The sequence below is a fragment of the Podarcis bocagei genome, assembly GCF_964188305.1.
Source record: "Podarcis bocagei genome assembly, chromosome: 16".
Lineage (NCBI taxonomy): Eukaryota > Metazoa > Chordata > Lepidosauria > Squamata > Lacertidae > Podarcis > Podarcis bocagei.
Window position 1 is genome coordinate 21,196,100 of NC_138142.1, and position 18,576 is coordinate 21,214,675.

An 18,576-nucleotide genomic window follows, 5' to 3' on the forward strand; every position below is an offset into this window, starting at 1 on the left:
TAAACAACTACCTGACATTCAGAAGACATCAGGGAAGTTTTTAATGTGTGACATCTTAGAGTATTTTTGGTCTTTGTTGGAAGCCGCCCAGAGTGGCTGGGGAAACCCAAGCCAGATGGGTGGGGTACAAATAAATTATTATTATTATTATTATTAATTATTATATGATTTAAATGTATGGTGTGAATGCAGCTTCTGTCCAGTTAACAGCCAACCATTCTACCTGTGCCTGCTTAATAACACCATTAATTGATCTTCATTATAAAAGAGTAATATACATTTGTCATGGACTGGATGGATGAACAAGAGTGGGGGGAGGCAGCAGGTGGGGAACCCCCCAAGGGAAGAAGGCTCAGAGCCAGGGGATTAGTGGTGGGACAGCAATGAGTGGTCAGCGGAAAAAGGAAGCAAACTGGGTGGAGGTGTCAGAAGCTGTAGAGGTAACAGGATATAGTGAGAAGGAAGGTGGTGTGGCAGAAAGCCGTCCAGAATCAGAGGCAGAAGCGGAGGCTGGAGGGGGGGGGGCAAAAGGCAGAGATGAGGCAGGCTGCTAGAGAAGCCAGGGAGTTTTCCCCTCCTGCTGTGACCAGATTCCCTCTTCCCTATTCTCAAAGAACCAAAAGAGGTATGAAGAGCGTGGAGCATAGACAGGCACAGTGATGAAGTCTGTCACAGTCCGGTTCACGGGCGATCAAAGTCCCAGCTGGGGATGTTGGGACTGGGGGCAAGATGGCGGGGTGGGAGCAGGAACGGGAGTCCAGAAGCCAGGAGTCAGGAAGCCAAGAGTCTGAGGGTCAGGAAGCAAGGAGTTAAAAGGCCAAGGGTCCGAGGATCAAGAAGCAAGGAGTCACGAAGTCAGGGGTCCGAGGACCAAGAAGCAAGGAGTCAAGGAACCAAACGCAGCAAGGCAGGGAACATGTTGCTGTGGCAAGGAGCCGAAGGGAAAATGCTGACCTTATATCCCTTCCTGGCTCTTGCCACCAGGTGCTGTGAGTTACCTATCGGCCTCACCTGTGTGGCCGCGCCTTGCCTCTTCAGAACAAACTTAGGAAGGCCCCAGTCCTGCAGAGTCCTATTGGTCACAGGGACTGGCTCCTGCACGCACACCTGACAAAGTCTCAGGTTGCTTGGGAAGGACCCAAGGGAGGAGGAGACTTAGACAACTGCTGGAATGCAGAAACTTTCATTCCCCACAATTGCCTCATGGGGGAAAGGTCTACCAGGAAGAATTGCTGTGATCTCTAGGCATGGCCTCCTGGGTCAACCTTGCTTCCCTGAATAAAGAGTTGCAGGTATCTCCCCACTTATGCAGGGGTTATGTTCCTGGGTACCACACATGTGAAACTGGGTATAGTGGGGAACTCCATCTAAAAAGCCCGTAAACGTCTGGAAACCCTTGAAAAATGCTTTTAAAAAACCAGCAGCACATGAATGGTTGGAATGGGGGCTCTCAGTCTTCCTCATTGCTGGAGGACAATGTGGAAATGACAAGTTGGGTAAACTGGTATCCTGAAGTACGTGGCTATGATTCAGAGCTAGATCGATACCCCAAAGTGATATCCTTCAGCGTGGGCACAATTCGCTGCTTCTTGGGTTTCTCAGCACCCAAGGAAGGTGACGATGCCTTGTGTTTAGGTGTCCTCCAAAATCCTCCAAAAACTCAGCCCAAAATCCGCCAGACTCCACCACCATCACTCCCTCCAAAGCTCCTTTCTCAAACTCCAGCTCTCCACAGTCCTGAAAGATTGGTGCAGAGGCTTGTGGGATTGCAGTTGCAAAGGCCTCTGGGATTGCTAGCCAATTGCTCTGCTATTTTTGCACCATTTTGCACTTTGGAGGCTGCTTTTGCCCTTTTCGTGCCTTTTGGCAGTTTAAATAAATTTATTTAATTATTTCCTGGCGCAGCACATATGTGCGTTTGACTCACACGTGACCGCATATAAGTGGGAGATGCCTGTAACTTCACTGACACCGTGTGATTTATTGCTGGCTTGCTCCTGACTCCCACTCCTGACAAAATATCTCAAATTCTTTGGGTGTGTTTTTGAGGATTTTTGCTGCAACATGGCTAATAAAACACATTACAGCATGTGATAAAGCTTTTCCTAAATAGTATCCTTTTAGGCTGCCGGAGTCTGTCTGTACATGCAGATTTGAATGCTTTCCAATGAAAAATGTATGGCTGTAGCAGGAGAAAGAAAGCTAGCCTAGTCCTTTTTGATAAGAGTTGCTTCTGCACCCGAGCCCTTTAGCTATTGAAGAGGAATTAAACTGAAGTTTTGACACAAGTTTTGCACTGTACTATCCAGCAATGCCCACTGCTCTGAACAAAATCCTTCTTGGTTTACTCACAGGCAAGCAAAGCTTCTCAGGAATGTCAATTAAAAAGTTTCCCCCAGGATATGATGAAAATACATAATTGAACATAAATATAGATTGGAAATGGCTGTGTATAGTGAATACTTATCTACTTTTAAAATTCTCATTCTTGATCTTATTTCTTCCTTTTCTTTATCTTCTTCTTCTTCTTTTCTTTTATATTTTACCTTTCATTTCTTTTCTTTATTGTGAATATTGTTTTGTAGAGGTGTAAATAATTGTAAATATGAGAAGAGGTAAAATGTTTTCTAATTTTTTCTTGGTTACATGTATTTTCCTTTTTTGTATATTTGTATGTTTTTCTAATTTGTACACAATAAAATTAATAATAATAATAATAATAATAATAATAATAATAATAATAATAAAAGTTCCCCCCAGGTATGTTTTACCTATTTTATTGCTTTCTGATTAGCACAGGCAGGGGATTAGTGATGAATTGCCCCTTGAAAATCCTCTTAGAAATGTTCCAGTGTGGGCTACTTTTCCAGCTATGTTGGGGAAACTTTAATCACCAGCTTCCTTCCAATTTTTTATAGGCAAAGGAACAGGTGGTTGTACTGGCTCCATATATAACAGTTAAACCTGCACCGGGTCACTTCTGAAGACCAACACAACAGCTTTCTGGTCACTTACCACCCAACTACTAAGATTCTATACTTCAGAGGTAGGCCAATTGGTTTAAACTTGTTCTGTCTTCTTTTCTCACTGCTGTTGTAATAAAAAAATTAAGGTCTTATATATATATAATAAATGTTCATAAATGTACCAACCAAGCACAAACATAGATATGTGGACCACATATCTGGAGCAGCACAGGAAGACCGTCCTGAAACCATTTTGACTCCCAAACTGACCAAATATTTTCTCTGCAAGGAGGGAGGGGGTGTGAGGGAACCTTCCCATTGTCTCAGAAATTGGGAAATCACCATTTCAAAGGAATGGGCAGACTACCAGGAAAGGCAATCAGATAAGGCATTATGAGATAACCCAGCAGACAGGAAAAACAACATTCAAATTTCTGTTGTAGACCACCTTTTCTGTGATGCAGGTATGATGTTTGTAGGGGGTGGTCTTGGGCTACACCCCTTCTGTGATGTATGTATGATGTATGGAGGGGTGGTCTTGAGCTCCAGGGCAGGGAATTTAAAATGTCTATATAAGGGCAGGCACACCTTTGTTCTGGGTCCTCCTCCGTCCTCCTGCGGGTGAGGGGAGCACCCTGTTGCAACAGCTTTAATAAAGATCAGGCTTACTATGCTTCTCAGTATTCTCTGGTTGGCCTCTGTTATTTTCTCCTACCAATACGGAACCCACGTAAGTACTCTATACGGGCTCTTGGATACTCCATAAGGGGAAAAGGGCAGATTTTGTTTACAACAGCACTGTCTAAACCTCCAGTTGCCAAAAAAATCACCTCTTGAGCTTGGATAGTCTTGACACCCCTCTTCAGTTCTGTACCCTAGCTTCCTCTTCCTTTCTACATATATCACTTGCTTTAGTAAAGGGCTCCCAGGTACAAGAGAGCAAGAGTGGGGAACCTTTCACAGCCCACGATTTTCATTTCCTTCTGGGCAACATTGTGAGAGCCACATGCCAGTGGTGGGTGCGGTCAGATACAAAAGTGGGCCACACAATTAGTGTGCATTTTACCTGTGTTCACTTAACAGATTTCTGTGCACACTCACACACTTCCCTCTATCTTCCATCTGGGCAAGCAAGAGTTATTGCATGGCAAGGTCCCATACCCTCCCGGGAAGTGGAATAAAGACACATGAAACAGTATTTTAGGTTAATGGGTGAAAAAGGCCACAACTTTATTGGTTACAGAATGTGAGTGGTATTGGCTTAGGCATTTGAAACCACACGACTACAGTATATAGTGGTACCTCAGGTTAAGAACTAATTCCTTCTGGAGGTCCGTTCTTAACCTGAAACTGTTCTTAACCTGAGGTACCACTTTAGCTAATGGGGCCTCCTGCTGCTGGGCACCGCCGGAGCACGATTTCTGTTCTCATCCTGAAGCAAAGTTCTTAACCCAAGGTACTATTTCTGGGTTAGCGGAGTCTGTAACCTGAAGCATCTGTAACCTCAAGCATCTGTAACCCGAGGTACCACTGTATCTGACTCCTGCCCATCTGCAGGAGTCTTGGAAGGGTTAACCACCAGTAGGGGGAGCCCTGCTGATGCACATCAACTAGGACTTCCCCAGGGTCACCGCTAGGGGTTGTGTCATGGCCCAACCCCCAACCCCCCAGTCTGGGGCTTCAGACAGAAACTACACCCCCTTGGATTCCTTTAACGGAATACCCTTGAATTAGGAGGGGTAGGTGATGGCCACTACCTCCCCTCCCCTTCAACCTAATACTCCAATGCCTAACCACCTAACCTTGCAAAGTTGTGATGATTTGCTACGAGGTAGGCGACAAAACCAAATGGCCGGTGCCAATTTCCCAAGTGGAAGAATCCTGACCAGGCCCCTTGGACAACCAAGGCGACCAACCGAGGTCCATAGCAAGGTCAAGAAATAAAAGAGCCTAACCTAAGGGAGGGAGGGAGGAAGAACTGGCTGAGCAGGGAGAAAAACAGAGGTGAGTCCTCAGCCGCGGGCAGTTTAAATAGCCTGCTCCATGCTCCCAGACTGTCCGACCCTACCCTGCAGACGTGGTGAGGGCTTGTTTCCAGCCTACAACATCATCTCCCTGGAAAATGGCTTTATCGGAGTTCAAAGACACATTCAAGGAAACAAAAACACCCAAGGAGGATGTGAAAAAGGGCCAGTGAGGGTTGTAGCTTAGAGAGTCCGGAGGGTGAGGCAGAGATATTGGGGGGTGGGGCTGCCTTTAGTTTGAGGACTTCAGCCCAGAATGTGCAATACAGCCACAGATACACCCACTCTTATTGGGTCCAAAGTTTGCTCAATGGAGCAAGGCCCCTATAATTACAGAAGGCTTTCCCTAGTCGAATGGAACTACCCAGCCCAAGCTGCAAGTCTGTTAAAGTTGCAGGAAACTCTAGACTTGTGCTAAAGTCTACAGTTCATGTGTCTGCGGGACTTGACATCCTTCTGCGGGGCCTGCAAGACGGAGCTGTTCCTTCTGGCCTTCGGTCCGGGCCCAGTTTGACTCCCCTCTATGGACCCTGTAAGTTACCTCTTTGGCCCTTTTATCAGCTCATGTGGGACCAACATGGATAGCTGGTCCTGATGAATACTTGAGGTTCGCAACCCCTATGGTTGTAATTCATGGGCAGTCGTTTAATTTTATCCTGGTTCTAATTTCTAAGCTGTATTTTAATTAATTGTTTGATTATGTTTTAATGTATTTGATATTTGATGTTAGCCACCCTGAGCCCAGTCTTGGCCGGGGCGGGCGGGGTATAAATAAAAATTTACTTACTTACTTACTAAAGCAACATGTAAGGCTGTGAAGCTTGTGTGTGACTCTTCACTGTGCACTTTTGTTGGAGCTGTCCAGGATCATATTTGACTTCATGCAGGAACACGGGTGGTGCTGTGGGTTAAACCACAGAGCCTAGGACTTGCTGACCAGAAGGTCGGCAGTTCAAATCCCTGCGACGGGGTGAGCTCCCATTGCTTGGTCCCTGCTCCTGCCAACCTAGCAGTTCGAAAGCACGTAAAAGTGCAAGTAGATAAATAGGTACCACTCTGACGGGAAGGTAAACGGCGTTTCCGTGCACTGCTCTGGTTTGCCAGAAGCGGCTTAGTCATGCTGGCCACATGACCCAGAAGCTGTACGCCGGCTCCCTCGGCCAATAAAGCGAGATGAGTGCCACAACCCCAGAGTCGGTCACAACTGGACCTAATGGTCAGGGGTCCCTTTACCTTTACCTTTTATGAACCTGAAATCCAATGGAAACTCCATCTTTGGGCTTGAAGCTCTGGGATTCCTTGCCTGGAATAGAACACTACAGTACTTCTGTCCCTGTTTAAATTTAGATCAGGGTTAGACAGTGTAGTGTCCAGTAGTCATGGACAATGAGAAGTGGAGTCTTAACATCTGGAGGACACCGTATTAGTTACCCTGATTGTTAGAAAGGGTTTTCTATTTTTGCTTTGTTATTCTGTTCAACACCTTGTACGTTAATGCTGTCATATTGCTAATGCCAATAAAATGCTTATCACTGGGTGTGTTGTAAGTAGGCCCTGATTGCACGTTGCCTGGATCTTCTGCAGCTACCAACTTTGGGTTCCTGAGGGAAGAGAAACACTTGGCCCATTTTTTTTAAGCCTTGTATTCGAACCCTAGTCACCATAGCAACACCATTATTTAAATGAGGCATATATAGCCAGTAAGGTTGAAATTGTCAAGGAACAATTGATGACACTGATAAGTAACTAAAGCTCATGCTATATAGTAAAATGTTTTGTGTTGATGTGGTCCAGTTTGAGAGGATATGATGAAGATCTGCTGTTTTCCATAGAGAAGCATCTTATAAAACCAGGCATGCAGGAACAATTCACAAAGTCAAGACTCCCCTTCCCCCCAGGTCCTGCTATATAATAAAGGGAACACTACTTTGAATTAAAAGGGACATGGGTGGCACTGTGGGTTAAACCACAGAGCCTAGAACTTGCCAATCAGAAGGTCGGCGGTTCGAATCCCCACAACGGGGTGAGCTCCCGTTGCTCGGTCCCTGCTCCTGCCAACTGAGCAGTTCGAAAGCACATCAAAGTGCAAGTAGATAAATAGGTACCGCTCTGGCGGGAAGGTAAACGCCGTCAGCCGCTCCCTTGGCCAATAAAGTGAGATGAGCGCCGCAACCCCAGAGTCGGTCACGACTGGACCTAATGGCCAGGGGTCCCTTTACCTTTTTACTTTGAATTAGTTCATATAGCAGCCCCTAAAATCTATGGCTGTATATCAATAAGCCCAGTAGTATGAGAGTATCTCAATAACCTTTCCTATCCTGGGCAAAGCAGTCTGATGTTACAGTATACCAGGATCATAGAATCATAATATTGTAGAGTTGGAAGGGACCCTAAGGGGCATCTATTCCAACCCCCATGTTGCATGAATATTAACTAGATCATACACGAAGGATTGCCATCCAACCTCTCTTTAAAACCTCCAAGGAAGGAGAGTCCATCACCTCCTTAGGGAGTCTGTTGCACTGTCGAACAGCTCTTACTGTCGGAAAGGTATTCCTGATGTTTAGTCAGAATCTCCTTTCTTGTTTCTTGAGTCCCTTGGTTCAGGTCCTAGCCTCCAGAGCAGGAGAAAACAAGCTTGCTCCATCTTCCGTGTGACAGCCTTTTAGATATAAGAACATTGCGCATCTCCTCTTTGCCAAGCTAACATGCCAAGTTCCCTCAACTGTTCCTCATAAGGTTTGTTTTCCAGACCCTTTATCATCTTGGTATAGTCCAGGAGTCAGCAAACTTTTTCACTGTCTCTCAAACTTTGTGGGGGGCTGGACTATATTTTTTTTGGGGGGGGGGAATGAACGAATTCCTATGCCCCACAAATAACCCAGAGATGCTTTTTAAATAAAAGGACACGTTCTACTTATGTAAAAACACGCTGATTCCCGGACCGCATTTAGAAGGAGATTGGGCCGGATCCGGCACCTGGGCCTTAGTTTGCCTACCCATGGTCTAGTTTGCCCTCAGAACTCTCTCTCTCCCCCCTCCCCCTGAGTATTTTTACCTGACTGGGATGTGTCCTTGAACTCTGATAATGTCTCTTCCTTGCTTGATGGAGATTAAAGAAGGCTGTTTGAGTAGAAACTAGCCTACTGTACAAAGGTGACATTTACATTTGTTGCTCCACCCACTTTTGACTCTGGCCCCACCTACCACTTGCTTGAGGCTCTCAGGCTGGTAGTGGATCATGTAGATTAACAACCCAATGGAGGAACAACTGGGAACATCTTGGCCATGAGGTATGCATGGAATGCCCTAAACGGCCTCGGTCCAGTATATCTGAAGGAGCATCTCCACCCCCATCATTCTGCCCAGACACTGAGGTCCAGCGCTGAGGGCCTTCTGGCAGTTCCCTCACCGCGAGAAGCGAAGTTATGGGGAACCAGGCAGAGGGCCTTCTCGGTAGTGGCACCCGCCCTGTGGAACGCCATCCCATTAGATGTCAAGGAAATAAACAACTATCTGACTTTTAGAAAACATCTGAAGGCAGCCCTGTTTAGGGAAGCTTTTAATATTTGATGAATTATTGTATTTCAATATTTTGTTGGAAGCCGCTCAGAGTGGCTGTGGAAACCCAGCCAGATGGGCGGGGTATAAAATTATTATTATTATTATTATTATTGTTATTATTATTATTATTATTATTATTATTATTATTATTATTAAATGAGTATGGGGTAGATCTTGTCCCTGGGGGAAAGCAGCTTAGGGAGAACAAAAGGAGATGTAGACAGACAGCAACCAGTGAAGGCTGGTCCGTTTGGTGGGGCAGTGCCCATTCACCCTAGCTCCACCTACCCATAACTAACCCACGCCCACCTTTAAAGCCCTATACGGCCTAGGACCCTCGTACCAAGGGACCGCCTCTCCTGGTATGTCCCACAGAGGAACTTATGATCTTCAAACAAAAACATATTGGAGGTCCCAGGCCACAGAGAGGTTAGGCTGTCTTCAACCAGAGCCAGGGCTTTTTTGGCTGCGGCTCCAATCTGGTGGAACACTCTGTCACAAGAGACCAGGGCCCTGCGGGACTTGACATCCTTCCGCAGGGCCTGCAAGACAGAGCTGTTCCGCCAAACCTTTGGCCAGGGCACAGCCTGACTCCCTCCTTTGGCAATCTTCACAGAACTCTAGCCCAATGGTTGCCATCAATTTGATTTGAAGTAATTTTTTAATGAAATGATTTTAGAATGCTGTATTATTTTATTGTTGTTAGCCGCCCTGAGCCTGGCCTCGGCTGGGGAGGGCAGGATATAAATAAAAATTTACTATTATTATTATTATTATTATTATTATTATTATTATTATTACAATGAGCTTGATGGGTGGCCTTGGCTGTAATTTCCTCTTCCCTAACCTCAGTGTTGCCCTTCTACAACTCCACAGGGAAGAAAATGGAATGGGAATGAAACTAGTATTAGTTGGCTCTGTCTGTTGTCTCTGGTTCTGCCCACTATCTGGGCTCCTTGCATTTCACCCTACCAGTCTCAATGAGCACCAGCCACTACTGAGAGCAGCGAGCACTTGGCAGCAGCTGAAGCTTGCAGTCCTTTGCCTTGGATGCTTAGCAGGTGTTGCTGATGGAGAGGGGAGCGGTGTCACCTGAGTGCTCATGTCTTAACCCTCTACAGGTGGGAGAAGGGAATTACACTAATATACCATACAGTACTTCCTCCAGGAAAGGTGCAGTAGCTGTTAGTTCTGTGGTAGCAACATCATTTGCGGGATGCCAGACAGGCTGTGTGGCTCACACTATTGTGTGCTCCAACATCTTCCTGTCATTTCCCTGCATTTTCCACCTGCCTCACTTCTTCTAATGTCCTAGCCGGCCAGTGGGTTGCAGGGTATACAGCTCAAAATAATTTAGGATGACTGATGTAGCAAGAGACAGTTTCATGGACACCTTCCAATGCATTCATATTTGCCCTCAATTAAATGGCTTTCATTCATAGATTTGGATCGGTGCACTACTTTGATCTGCTTCTGTGCATACCACAGTCAATGGCTGGATGATGACATGAAGGAGTTCAAAGCAAGCTCCCAGCCTGCTTCTGGAAATGGCATTCAATAATTTAATTCAGAGGACGATGACAGAGTTGTTTCTGAACTGGAGATTAGTGGATGACCTTGAAGTAAACAAAGCATTAATATCCGACAGAGGGAGCATGTGAAGTGGGACATGGGGTGGGGGATGGGCTGGCATGTCTGGGGCAGGGGTGAGCACATTGTTCCGGGTTTGCAAGCCAATGCACTTGAGTGGAACTAGACAGAAGCCATGTGTCTCTGTGTGTATCACTTATGTGCAAGGAAGGTGCGAAAGCAACACTGACATATGTGGGGAGGTGGGTATGCCCTTTCTCCCACCCAGTCCTCTGAGCTCCAACAGTTTTGGGGCATGGCTTTGTTTGGAGTGGATTAAATCCTGCTCCATATAATCCCTTTGTGTGCCATGCTCTGGAAAGAGGCATTAGAGATTAATGCTAACAGCACAGTGGCTTTTGCTAATCAGGCCAGGAGGATTATAACGGGCTCTACCAGCAGAAGGCGTAATATTGTGGATGCTCATTTCCTCTTGGTGAAGAGAAAGGAGAGAGACTGGAAACAATCTCATAGGCTCTGTGAAAGACAAATTGAGTTCGAGCAGAACAAACTGTCTGTGGCTGCTTCAGAGTCTACAGACATAGAAAATCAATGTGGGGAAATCTTTCACTTCGAGAGCAGTGGCTGGAGTGTGTGAATTACTGTAGGCTGAATTATTGGGGCTTTACATGGGGTTGCTCTGGAACAGAATTCAGAAACTGCAACTGGCCTATGATGCTGTGGCCAGACTTCTGACAGGGCGAGTTGGAGGATGACTCAAATTATTATTTTGCAGATCTAGAATTAGTGAATGCTAGTAATTAGTAAAATGGTAGAATTTAGATAATATTGGGGATGTTGAAGGGAAAATAAAGGGTGCAGCAGTTCTCCTGAAAGATTCCTGGATTTAGCCTATGCAATCTAGTCTCTTCCAGCTGGTTGAATGTGAACCATTCTGAGACAATGGCCAGTAATCTACACATCAGAGAAGGATCCTTGGGTCTGTGCAAAACAGAGTTGGCATTGCTAGCATGGGCAGAAAAAGGGTTAGGACTGAAAACAGGCAGGAGCAGGCTGTGCCCACAGAGAAAAAAGTGCCCTTCTACACAGAAGATTGGAGCAAGATGTTCTGGGAACAAGGAGGAGGAAATCAGTAGAACTCTATGCAGGGACTGAGAGTCAGAACCATCTTGGTGGGCTGGCTGAAGAGAGACCGGGACAGAGGCATGGAGATATCTTGGAATCTGATGCTGCACAGCTTGTGGGGAACAAGCCCCTTTTGAGATTTGAATGCTGTAAACCCTGCACTCGCTCCATCTACACCCAGGTGTAAATATGTGTAAAGTAAACCATACTTCTTTAAGACACCACAGTCTTGGCCATGTGTTGACTCCCAATGGAAACACAACCCTGGGTAAGCATGTGAAGCCTCCTGAAATCTCGCTACTACAAGATTGGAAGAGATTGGAAGTGGCATTCAACCTTCGTAACACTGGTGTCAGTAGTGGGATCTGTGTTCCCTGGTGGAAAGGGCCAAGAAGCAAAGTGTGCCTGAAGTCAAAATGGAGGGAGAAGCAGCAGCACCCCTTGAGCAGTTCAAGTGGGTGAAGGAGACCACAATCGGCAAATGGAGCAGTATAGGCAGTGAAGTAACCATAGAATCATAGAGTTGGAAGAGACCACAAGGGCCATCGAGTCCAACCCCCTGCCAAGCAGGAAACACCACCAGAGCACTCCTGACATATGGTTGTCAAGCCTCTGCTTAAAGACCTCCAAAGTAGGAGACTCCACCACACTCCTTGGCAGCAAATTCCACTGTCGAACAGCTCTTACTGTCAGGAAGTTCTTCCTAATGTTTAGGTGGAATCTTCTTTCTTGTAGTTTGGATCCATTGCTCCGTGTCCGCTTCTCTGGAGCAGCAGAAAACAACCTTTCTCCCTCCTCTATATGACATCCTTTTATATATTTGAACATGGCTATCATATCACTCCTTAACCTCCTCTTCTCCGGGCTAAACATGCCCAGCTCCCTTAAGGCTGGAGCAAAGGCTGGAGCAGCTTCTGCAGTCACATAAATGGTAGAGACAGCTGTTCAACATAACAGAATAACCACAACCAGAGTGGATGAGCAGAGTGAGAAGCCTCAGTGGAGAGCAAAGTGAGACTCCATGTGAGGTGATCACCTTGCAATGGGTTCGAAATGACCAAGAAGCCCAGCTTCCAGGCATCCAGATGAAGAAGGTAGCCAAAGAGACCTAGAGCTGAGGGGCTACTGATCAATCTTCCTACTTCCAGGGAGCCTGCTGTGGGAAAGGGTGTACAAGAGAAGAAGGGCTGGCAGGCAGAGCTGCTTCAGATTGATTTCACCACTTCCTGGGAGACTGCTGTAGAGGACAAAATGGAGGTGCCCAAGGGCATACAATAAGTGCTGCTAATTGATCTCTCTGCCCCTCGGGAGCCTGCTGGAGAAAAGGGTGTGCAAGAGGAACTTGTGCCAGAAAAGATTTCAAAGAAGGCACCTCCTCGCTGGGGAATACATTCTGCAAATGGAAAGCCGCTCTGCTTCAGGGTCACCGCCACCCTCTGAGCCTCCCTCAGAGGGAGTTATGTTTATTAATTTCTGACATTGTTAATAGTGTGCTACTAAAGTTTCCTGTGACTGTTGTGTTGTTGTTTTTTTCTGATTGTGTTTTAACAGTACTGTAAGTTGCTTGGAGACCTTTGAGTAACTAACAGATCAAATTTGTCTCTGGGGCAGCCCAGCCAGATGGATGGAGTATAAATAATAAAATAATAAGGTAAAGGTAAAGGTACCCCTGCCCGTACGGGCTATTCTTGACAGACTCTAGAGTTGTGCGCTCATCTCACTCTAGAGGCCGGGAGCCAGTGCTGTCCGCAGACACTTCCGGGTCACGTGGCCAGCGTGACTAAGCTGCTCCGGCGAACCGGCACCAGAGCAGCACACGGAACGCCGTTTACCTTTACCCACAGCGCCACCCGCGTCCCAAGAAATAAAATAATAATTATTAGTAAAAGGTAATTAGGTTGTCATGACTGACTCTGGGGTTGCGGCGCTCATCTTGCTTTACTGGCCAAGGGAGCCGGCGTACAGCTTCCGGGTCATGTGGCCAGCATGACTAAGCCACTTCTGGTGAACCAGAGCAGTGCATGGAAACGCCATTTACCTTCCCGCCAGAGCGGTACCTATTTATCTACTTGCACTCTGACGTGCTTTCAAACTGCTAGGTTGGCAGGAGCAGGGACCGAACAACGGGAGCTCACCCCGTCGCGGGAATTTGAACCGCCGGCCTTCTGATCGGCAAGTCCTAGGCTCTGTGGTTTAACCCACAGTGCCACCCGCATCCCAATAATTAGTATAATTATTAGTAGTATTATAATTATTATTAGTAGTAGTAGTAAAAACAGCAACTTGGATCCAATTAATTTCAGCCGGTCTACTCTGAATAGAACTTCGTTCGCTACAACACTGAAGTCTTTAAGTTGCCAGGGGACCCTTCCTTGAATTCAGGGAGGATCTGCTAATTCGTTATAGTGGCTGTGGAGAAGGTGTGGGAGGGAAGCTATTTAACACCACAAACCAAAGCTCAGTTTACTGAGAAGTAAATCCTGCCAAATTCAATTGGACTTACTCTCCAACCAGCGCCTTTAGGATTGCAGCCAGAGGCTATCACCACCCACCTGGGACGTAATTGAACTGCATGGGCCTTACTTCTGAGGAGACGTTTTATAGGGGTCCGCTCCAACATGTCGGATTCCTGAACGCAGAGTCTGCTGGCGAGAGCAGAAGAGCAATGCCCTTAGAGATGTGCTGTTTGATGCAGCTGCCTACAAATATGATACGATACTCTTTATTGTCATTGTCCCATACAGAACAACGAAATTGAAAAAAATCTACATAAGACATTCAAAAACCTGCTATGCCAGCTATCCCAACCGGGTTAGCCCCCTAAAAACTCTGATACCCCATTTTTAAATACAGTATACTCCCACAGAGAGTACACTGCATTTCAAACCAAAATCGCATTTGGATAGAAACTGTTTCTCAGGCGGCTAGTCCTAGTCTTTATAACCCTGTACAGTACCTTCTTCCAGAAGGCAGAAGCTGCAAGAGATAATTTCTTAGCAAATCAAACAATTGGGCCCAGCGCAAAGCCCAGGCCAAGAAGAGCGAAGGGAAAGTTCCCGGGCATGCAGGGGGTTAAGTCAAGGCAGGGCTGCGGGGAGGTGGGGAGGGGGCCGCACCTGTGGGCCAGTTTGTGTGGAGCTACCGGGCTAAGCGAATCAGAGCAGGCCGCCAAACAGGTGTTTGCTGCCGTCAGGGGCGAGGGGCGGGGCGGCGGGGCCGGGCTTGCGAGTCGGCTGGCTGTTTGTGCAGCAGCAGCCGACGGCGGCGGCCTTCCGCGAGCTTCCCGGGGCCGCGCGATGTTTTGCAGGCGCCTCGGCGGAGATGGGGCTCGGGGAGCGGCGCTGCAAAGCTGGGCCGGCGGCAGCAGCAGGAAGAAAAGCCACGACGACGACGACTGCTGCTGCTGCTGCTTTAACTCGGCCGAGGGAGGGACGTCCCGATCGCCTTGAGAGCGCGCGGCTCCAGCGGGGCGGCGAGACAGAGTAGGCGGCGGCGGCGGCCCCCGCGCGCAAGCCCAGGGCGGCTCGGCTCGCCTCCGCGCAGGGGCGCACGGAAGAGGCAGGAGAGGAGAAACGCGGCTCCCTCCCCGCTGCGGGCTCCGGGCTCCCTGCTCCGCTGGCTTTCGTAGCCTGGAGTGGCCCGGGGCCCGGCCATGTCCGCTTTCTGCTTGGGGCCCGTTTCAGCACCATCGGAACTGGACAGCGCCTGCCGCATGGAACTGCAAGGGCCGCCCCAGTCGACGTCGGAGGGGGGAGCCAAGGACAGCCGGAGCTCGCCCACAGCCGGGCCCGCCGCCGCCGCCGCTTCCTCTTCCTCTTCCTCGGCCTTCGAGGTGGGCGGCTCGGAAGGAGAGCTGGAGCTGGAGGAAGAGCTGGCTCTGCTAGCCGCCGCCGGGGATGCTGCGCCCGGGGAGCCCGAGTCCATGGGCCCGGCGGAGGCGGCTCCGCAGCCGGAGCTGCTCTCCCTGATGAGGCAGAAGGAGAAGGATTTGCTGTTAGCCGCGCGGCTCGGGAAGGCGCTGCTGGAGCGCAACCAGGATATGAGCCGCCAGTACGAGAGGATGCACAAGGAGCTGACGGATAAGCTGGAGGTGAGGCGGCCCGGGCGAAGAGGGCGAGGAGGGGAGGGGAAGGGAAAGGGAAGCCGCCCTCGCTGGGGCTGATTCTGGAAGGGAGAGAGCTGCGTGTCTATGACTCAGGTGGCCTGCCCGGAGATTGGGGCCGAGGAGCTTCCTCCTACCCCATAACCCCAGATGTGCAAGCAGGGGACAGTTAATGTGAACTCGGGTTTACAGAAGGCCTCGACTCAGAACCAAGGTGGCAGCTTCCAAAACACATTTTTGTGTGTATGTGTGTGGTTTTGGGTCCACAGTCTAGGCCCTGGGTGTGAATATTCAACCAAAGGGCACCTGACCATGTGCAGAGAACATCTTTTGGGGATGATGAAGAGTTTCTGAGCATGTGCAGAGAGCCTCTCCCATCAGCTAACTCCAGCCGCCCCCTTTCTTTCCCCAAGACCTTTGCATCTTGGATTGTGACATACACTTTCTAATTTGTCATTGCTAATAAGGGTTTATGACTTCAGGTTTGGGTCTCGGGGTCTCCTGTTTGTAGTGTGGGGGGAAGTATTCTGCCCATGCTCAGGACTGCCATTTGTGGGAACCTAACCTCATTTGAGAGGACTGAATTCAGGGTACTGGCAAATAGATTGTGCTGCCAGGGCCTAGCAAGTCATGGTGGCTCTAGCTAAGGCCACAGAGAAGGTTTGAGCAGTGGAGCAGAGGAAGAGCAGAACTTCTGTGTAATATCGAACTAACCTGAAGTATCTGAAAGGTGCAGTCCTGAGAGGAGAGGGGAAGGCCCTGTACATTTGCCAGATGTCCCTTAATCATTTCTAATGCTACAGAAGACATATTTAGTGCCAGCATGGGATGAAATATAGAAACTGCATGCACCCAACATAGAAATGTCCTTTGTCTGACCAGGCTCTAGCGCTGGGAGCCCCATCAACATATTGCCCCTATTTGTGGTAAGCTCAGAGTCAGGGAAGCCTGAGGACCTGCAGGCCTCTCTGTCTGGCCCTTGGGACTCTCCTGTGCCACACCCACTCTCCCCAAGCCACAACTCTTTCTGGCCCTGCTTTGCACCCTTGTGAGTGTTGTTGTCTGTCTGGAATATTCATAAAGAAAGAAATGTGTATTCTCCATTTCTAGGGCCTATGTACTGCTCAGTGTGGCTTACAGTTATTTTAAAATCACAGTAGCATATGAAAGGTGGGGAAAAAAATCGTTAAAATACAACAGAAAACAGTCTTCAACTTGGTGTCCTTCCAAATGTCCTGGACCACAGCTCCCATCATCCCCAGCCAGCATGGTCATGCTAGCTAGGGCTGATGGAAACATGTCCTTAAACTCTGGGAATGCCTCTTGCTTGTCTCGATGGAGTCTAGAGACGGAGAGGTGTGCAGAGAATCTAGCCCACTGTACAAAGGCACATTAACATACATTGTTCCATCTGCTTTTGCCTCTGACCCCACCCACCAACAGCAGGCGACTCCCTGCAAGGGCGTGTGGCCCTTGCACTGAAAAAAGATTTCCTAGCCCCTCTATAGGTCTCTTACTTTTACCCATTCAAAGGGAGTTGAGAAAGAATGGGATGGGGGAGAGAGACCAAGGATTGCCACCTAAGCAGTAGAGATGAGAGCAGGTTAACTATCCTGCACATCAGGGAGTGTGTGGGGCTAACCTGTAACCCTCCAGAGGTGGCTGTGTTCCAGCTTCCATAATCCCTGGCCATTGATGATGTGATGGGACATGGCATTGGGTTGCATCTGGAGGGACACAGGTTCCCCTTCCCTGTTTTAGATGTTCTTGGGCTGCAAGTTCCACCAGCCCCAGCCAGTATGGGCAATTGTCAGGGATTGTTGGAACTTTAGTCCAACGACATTTGGAGGTCCACGGGTTTCTCACTTTTTCTGTACACGAGAGTTGGAGCTCCGTGTGGTCTTACCCTGGTAGGCTCCACGTGTAACTCCTTGGTCTTTTCCTGTTAGTATTTGGACAGTGTCATTTTTGTTTACACATACACACACACAAAAGCAAATTTTGCAAGTAGGAGGATAAGTTTGCAGGAAGCAACATGCTCATAGTTGCCCAGATGATCAGCAGCAGTTATGCTGTGCTCCAAGGACGATGCTCTGTCCCACTTGCACTTTCCATGGTTTCATAACTTATTTTGAAGCCTTGATTCTCAGAGTGAGAGGGCCTCCCTAAACAAGCACAGGCAGTTGTCAGGGGGAGGGATAAAATGCCACAGTAGGCCCCTCCTAGCCTAGTTCTTTGGGCATGCTGATTGGATGAGGAGACAGCATGCTAGCCTATGCACTCTCCAATCAGTGTGCCCTGAATGACACTGGCATCCTACAGTGCTGAGGCTGACAAATCTGGGGGAGAATGGGTGTAATATCCCTGTCACCACTCACGCTTTCTTGATGCCTTTTTTGTTTCTGTGGATTTCTTCCCTTTAGGGCAGGGGTGTGGTTCAAGTAGCACTTCAAAAGTTGTCTGACTCCTGGTCCCACCAGGCTTAGCCAGTGCAGCCAATGATCAGGGATGATGAAACTGTAGGCTGTGTAAAGGTAAAGGTAAAGGGACCCCTGACCATTAGGTCCAGTTGTGGCTGACTCTGGGGTTGCGGCGCTCATCTCGCTTTATTGGCCGAGGGAGCCGGCGTACAGCTTCCGGGTCATGTGGCCAGCATGACTAAGCCGTTTCTGGCGAACCAGAGCAACGCACAGAAACGCCGTTTACCTTCCCGCCAGAGTGGTACCTATTTATCTACTTGCACTTTGACGTGCTTTCGAACTGCTAGGTTGGCAGGAGCTGGGACCGAGCAACAGGAGCTCACCCTGTTGCGGGTATTCGAACTGCTGACCTTCTGATCAGCAAGTCCTAGGCTCTGTGGTTTAACCCACAGCGCCACCCGCGTCCCATGTAGGCTGTGTACCATAGCTGTCAACTTTTCCCTTATCTTGTGAGGAATCCCCCTTTTTTAAGGGAAATTCCCTTATTCCAAATAGAAACGTTGGCAGCTATGCTGTGTACACACTATATATCATTAAAGCATGTTCAAGCACATTCTTTCCTTGAACTAATTCTGGGCACCATAGTTTAAGAGTATAGGTTTATACTGGACCGTTCACGTACCATTCTATTTTATTATATTCTCTGTGAAACTTCCCCAGTGTTACTGCATTTTGTCGTCCAGAGGAGCACCCTTGCTCAATAGCGCAACAAAAGCAGGACAAAA

At 48.2% G+C, this 18,576-nt stretch overlaps 1 protein-coding gene across 5 annotated transcripts in view; it reads left to right on the plus strand.

Moving 5' to 3' along the window:
- Window positions 1–14,483: 14,483 nt before the first annotated feature.
- The window catches only part of BICDL1 (BICD family like cargo adaptor 1), a 70,513-nt gene continuing 66,420 nt past the window's right edge, over window positions 14,484–18,576 (plus strand). For 2 of the 5 annotated variants that reach the window (XM_081174889.1, XM_081174890.1), the window contains exon 1: window positions 14,489–15,359. In XM_081174889.1, the coding sequence (XP_081031015.1) occupies window positions 14,922–15,359 (438 nt within the window). In that variant the 5' untranslated portion in view covers window positions 14,489–14,921. Of the gene's footprint in view, window positions 15,360–18,576 lie in introns of all 5 variants that reach the window. The other 3 variants (XR_014002942.1, XM_081174887.1, XM_081174888.1) reach the window with 3 other exon arrangements.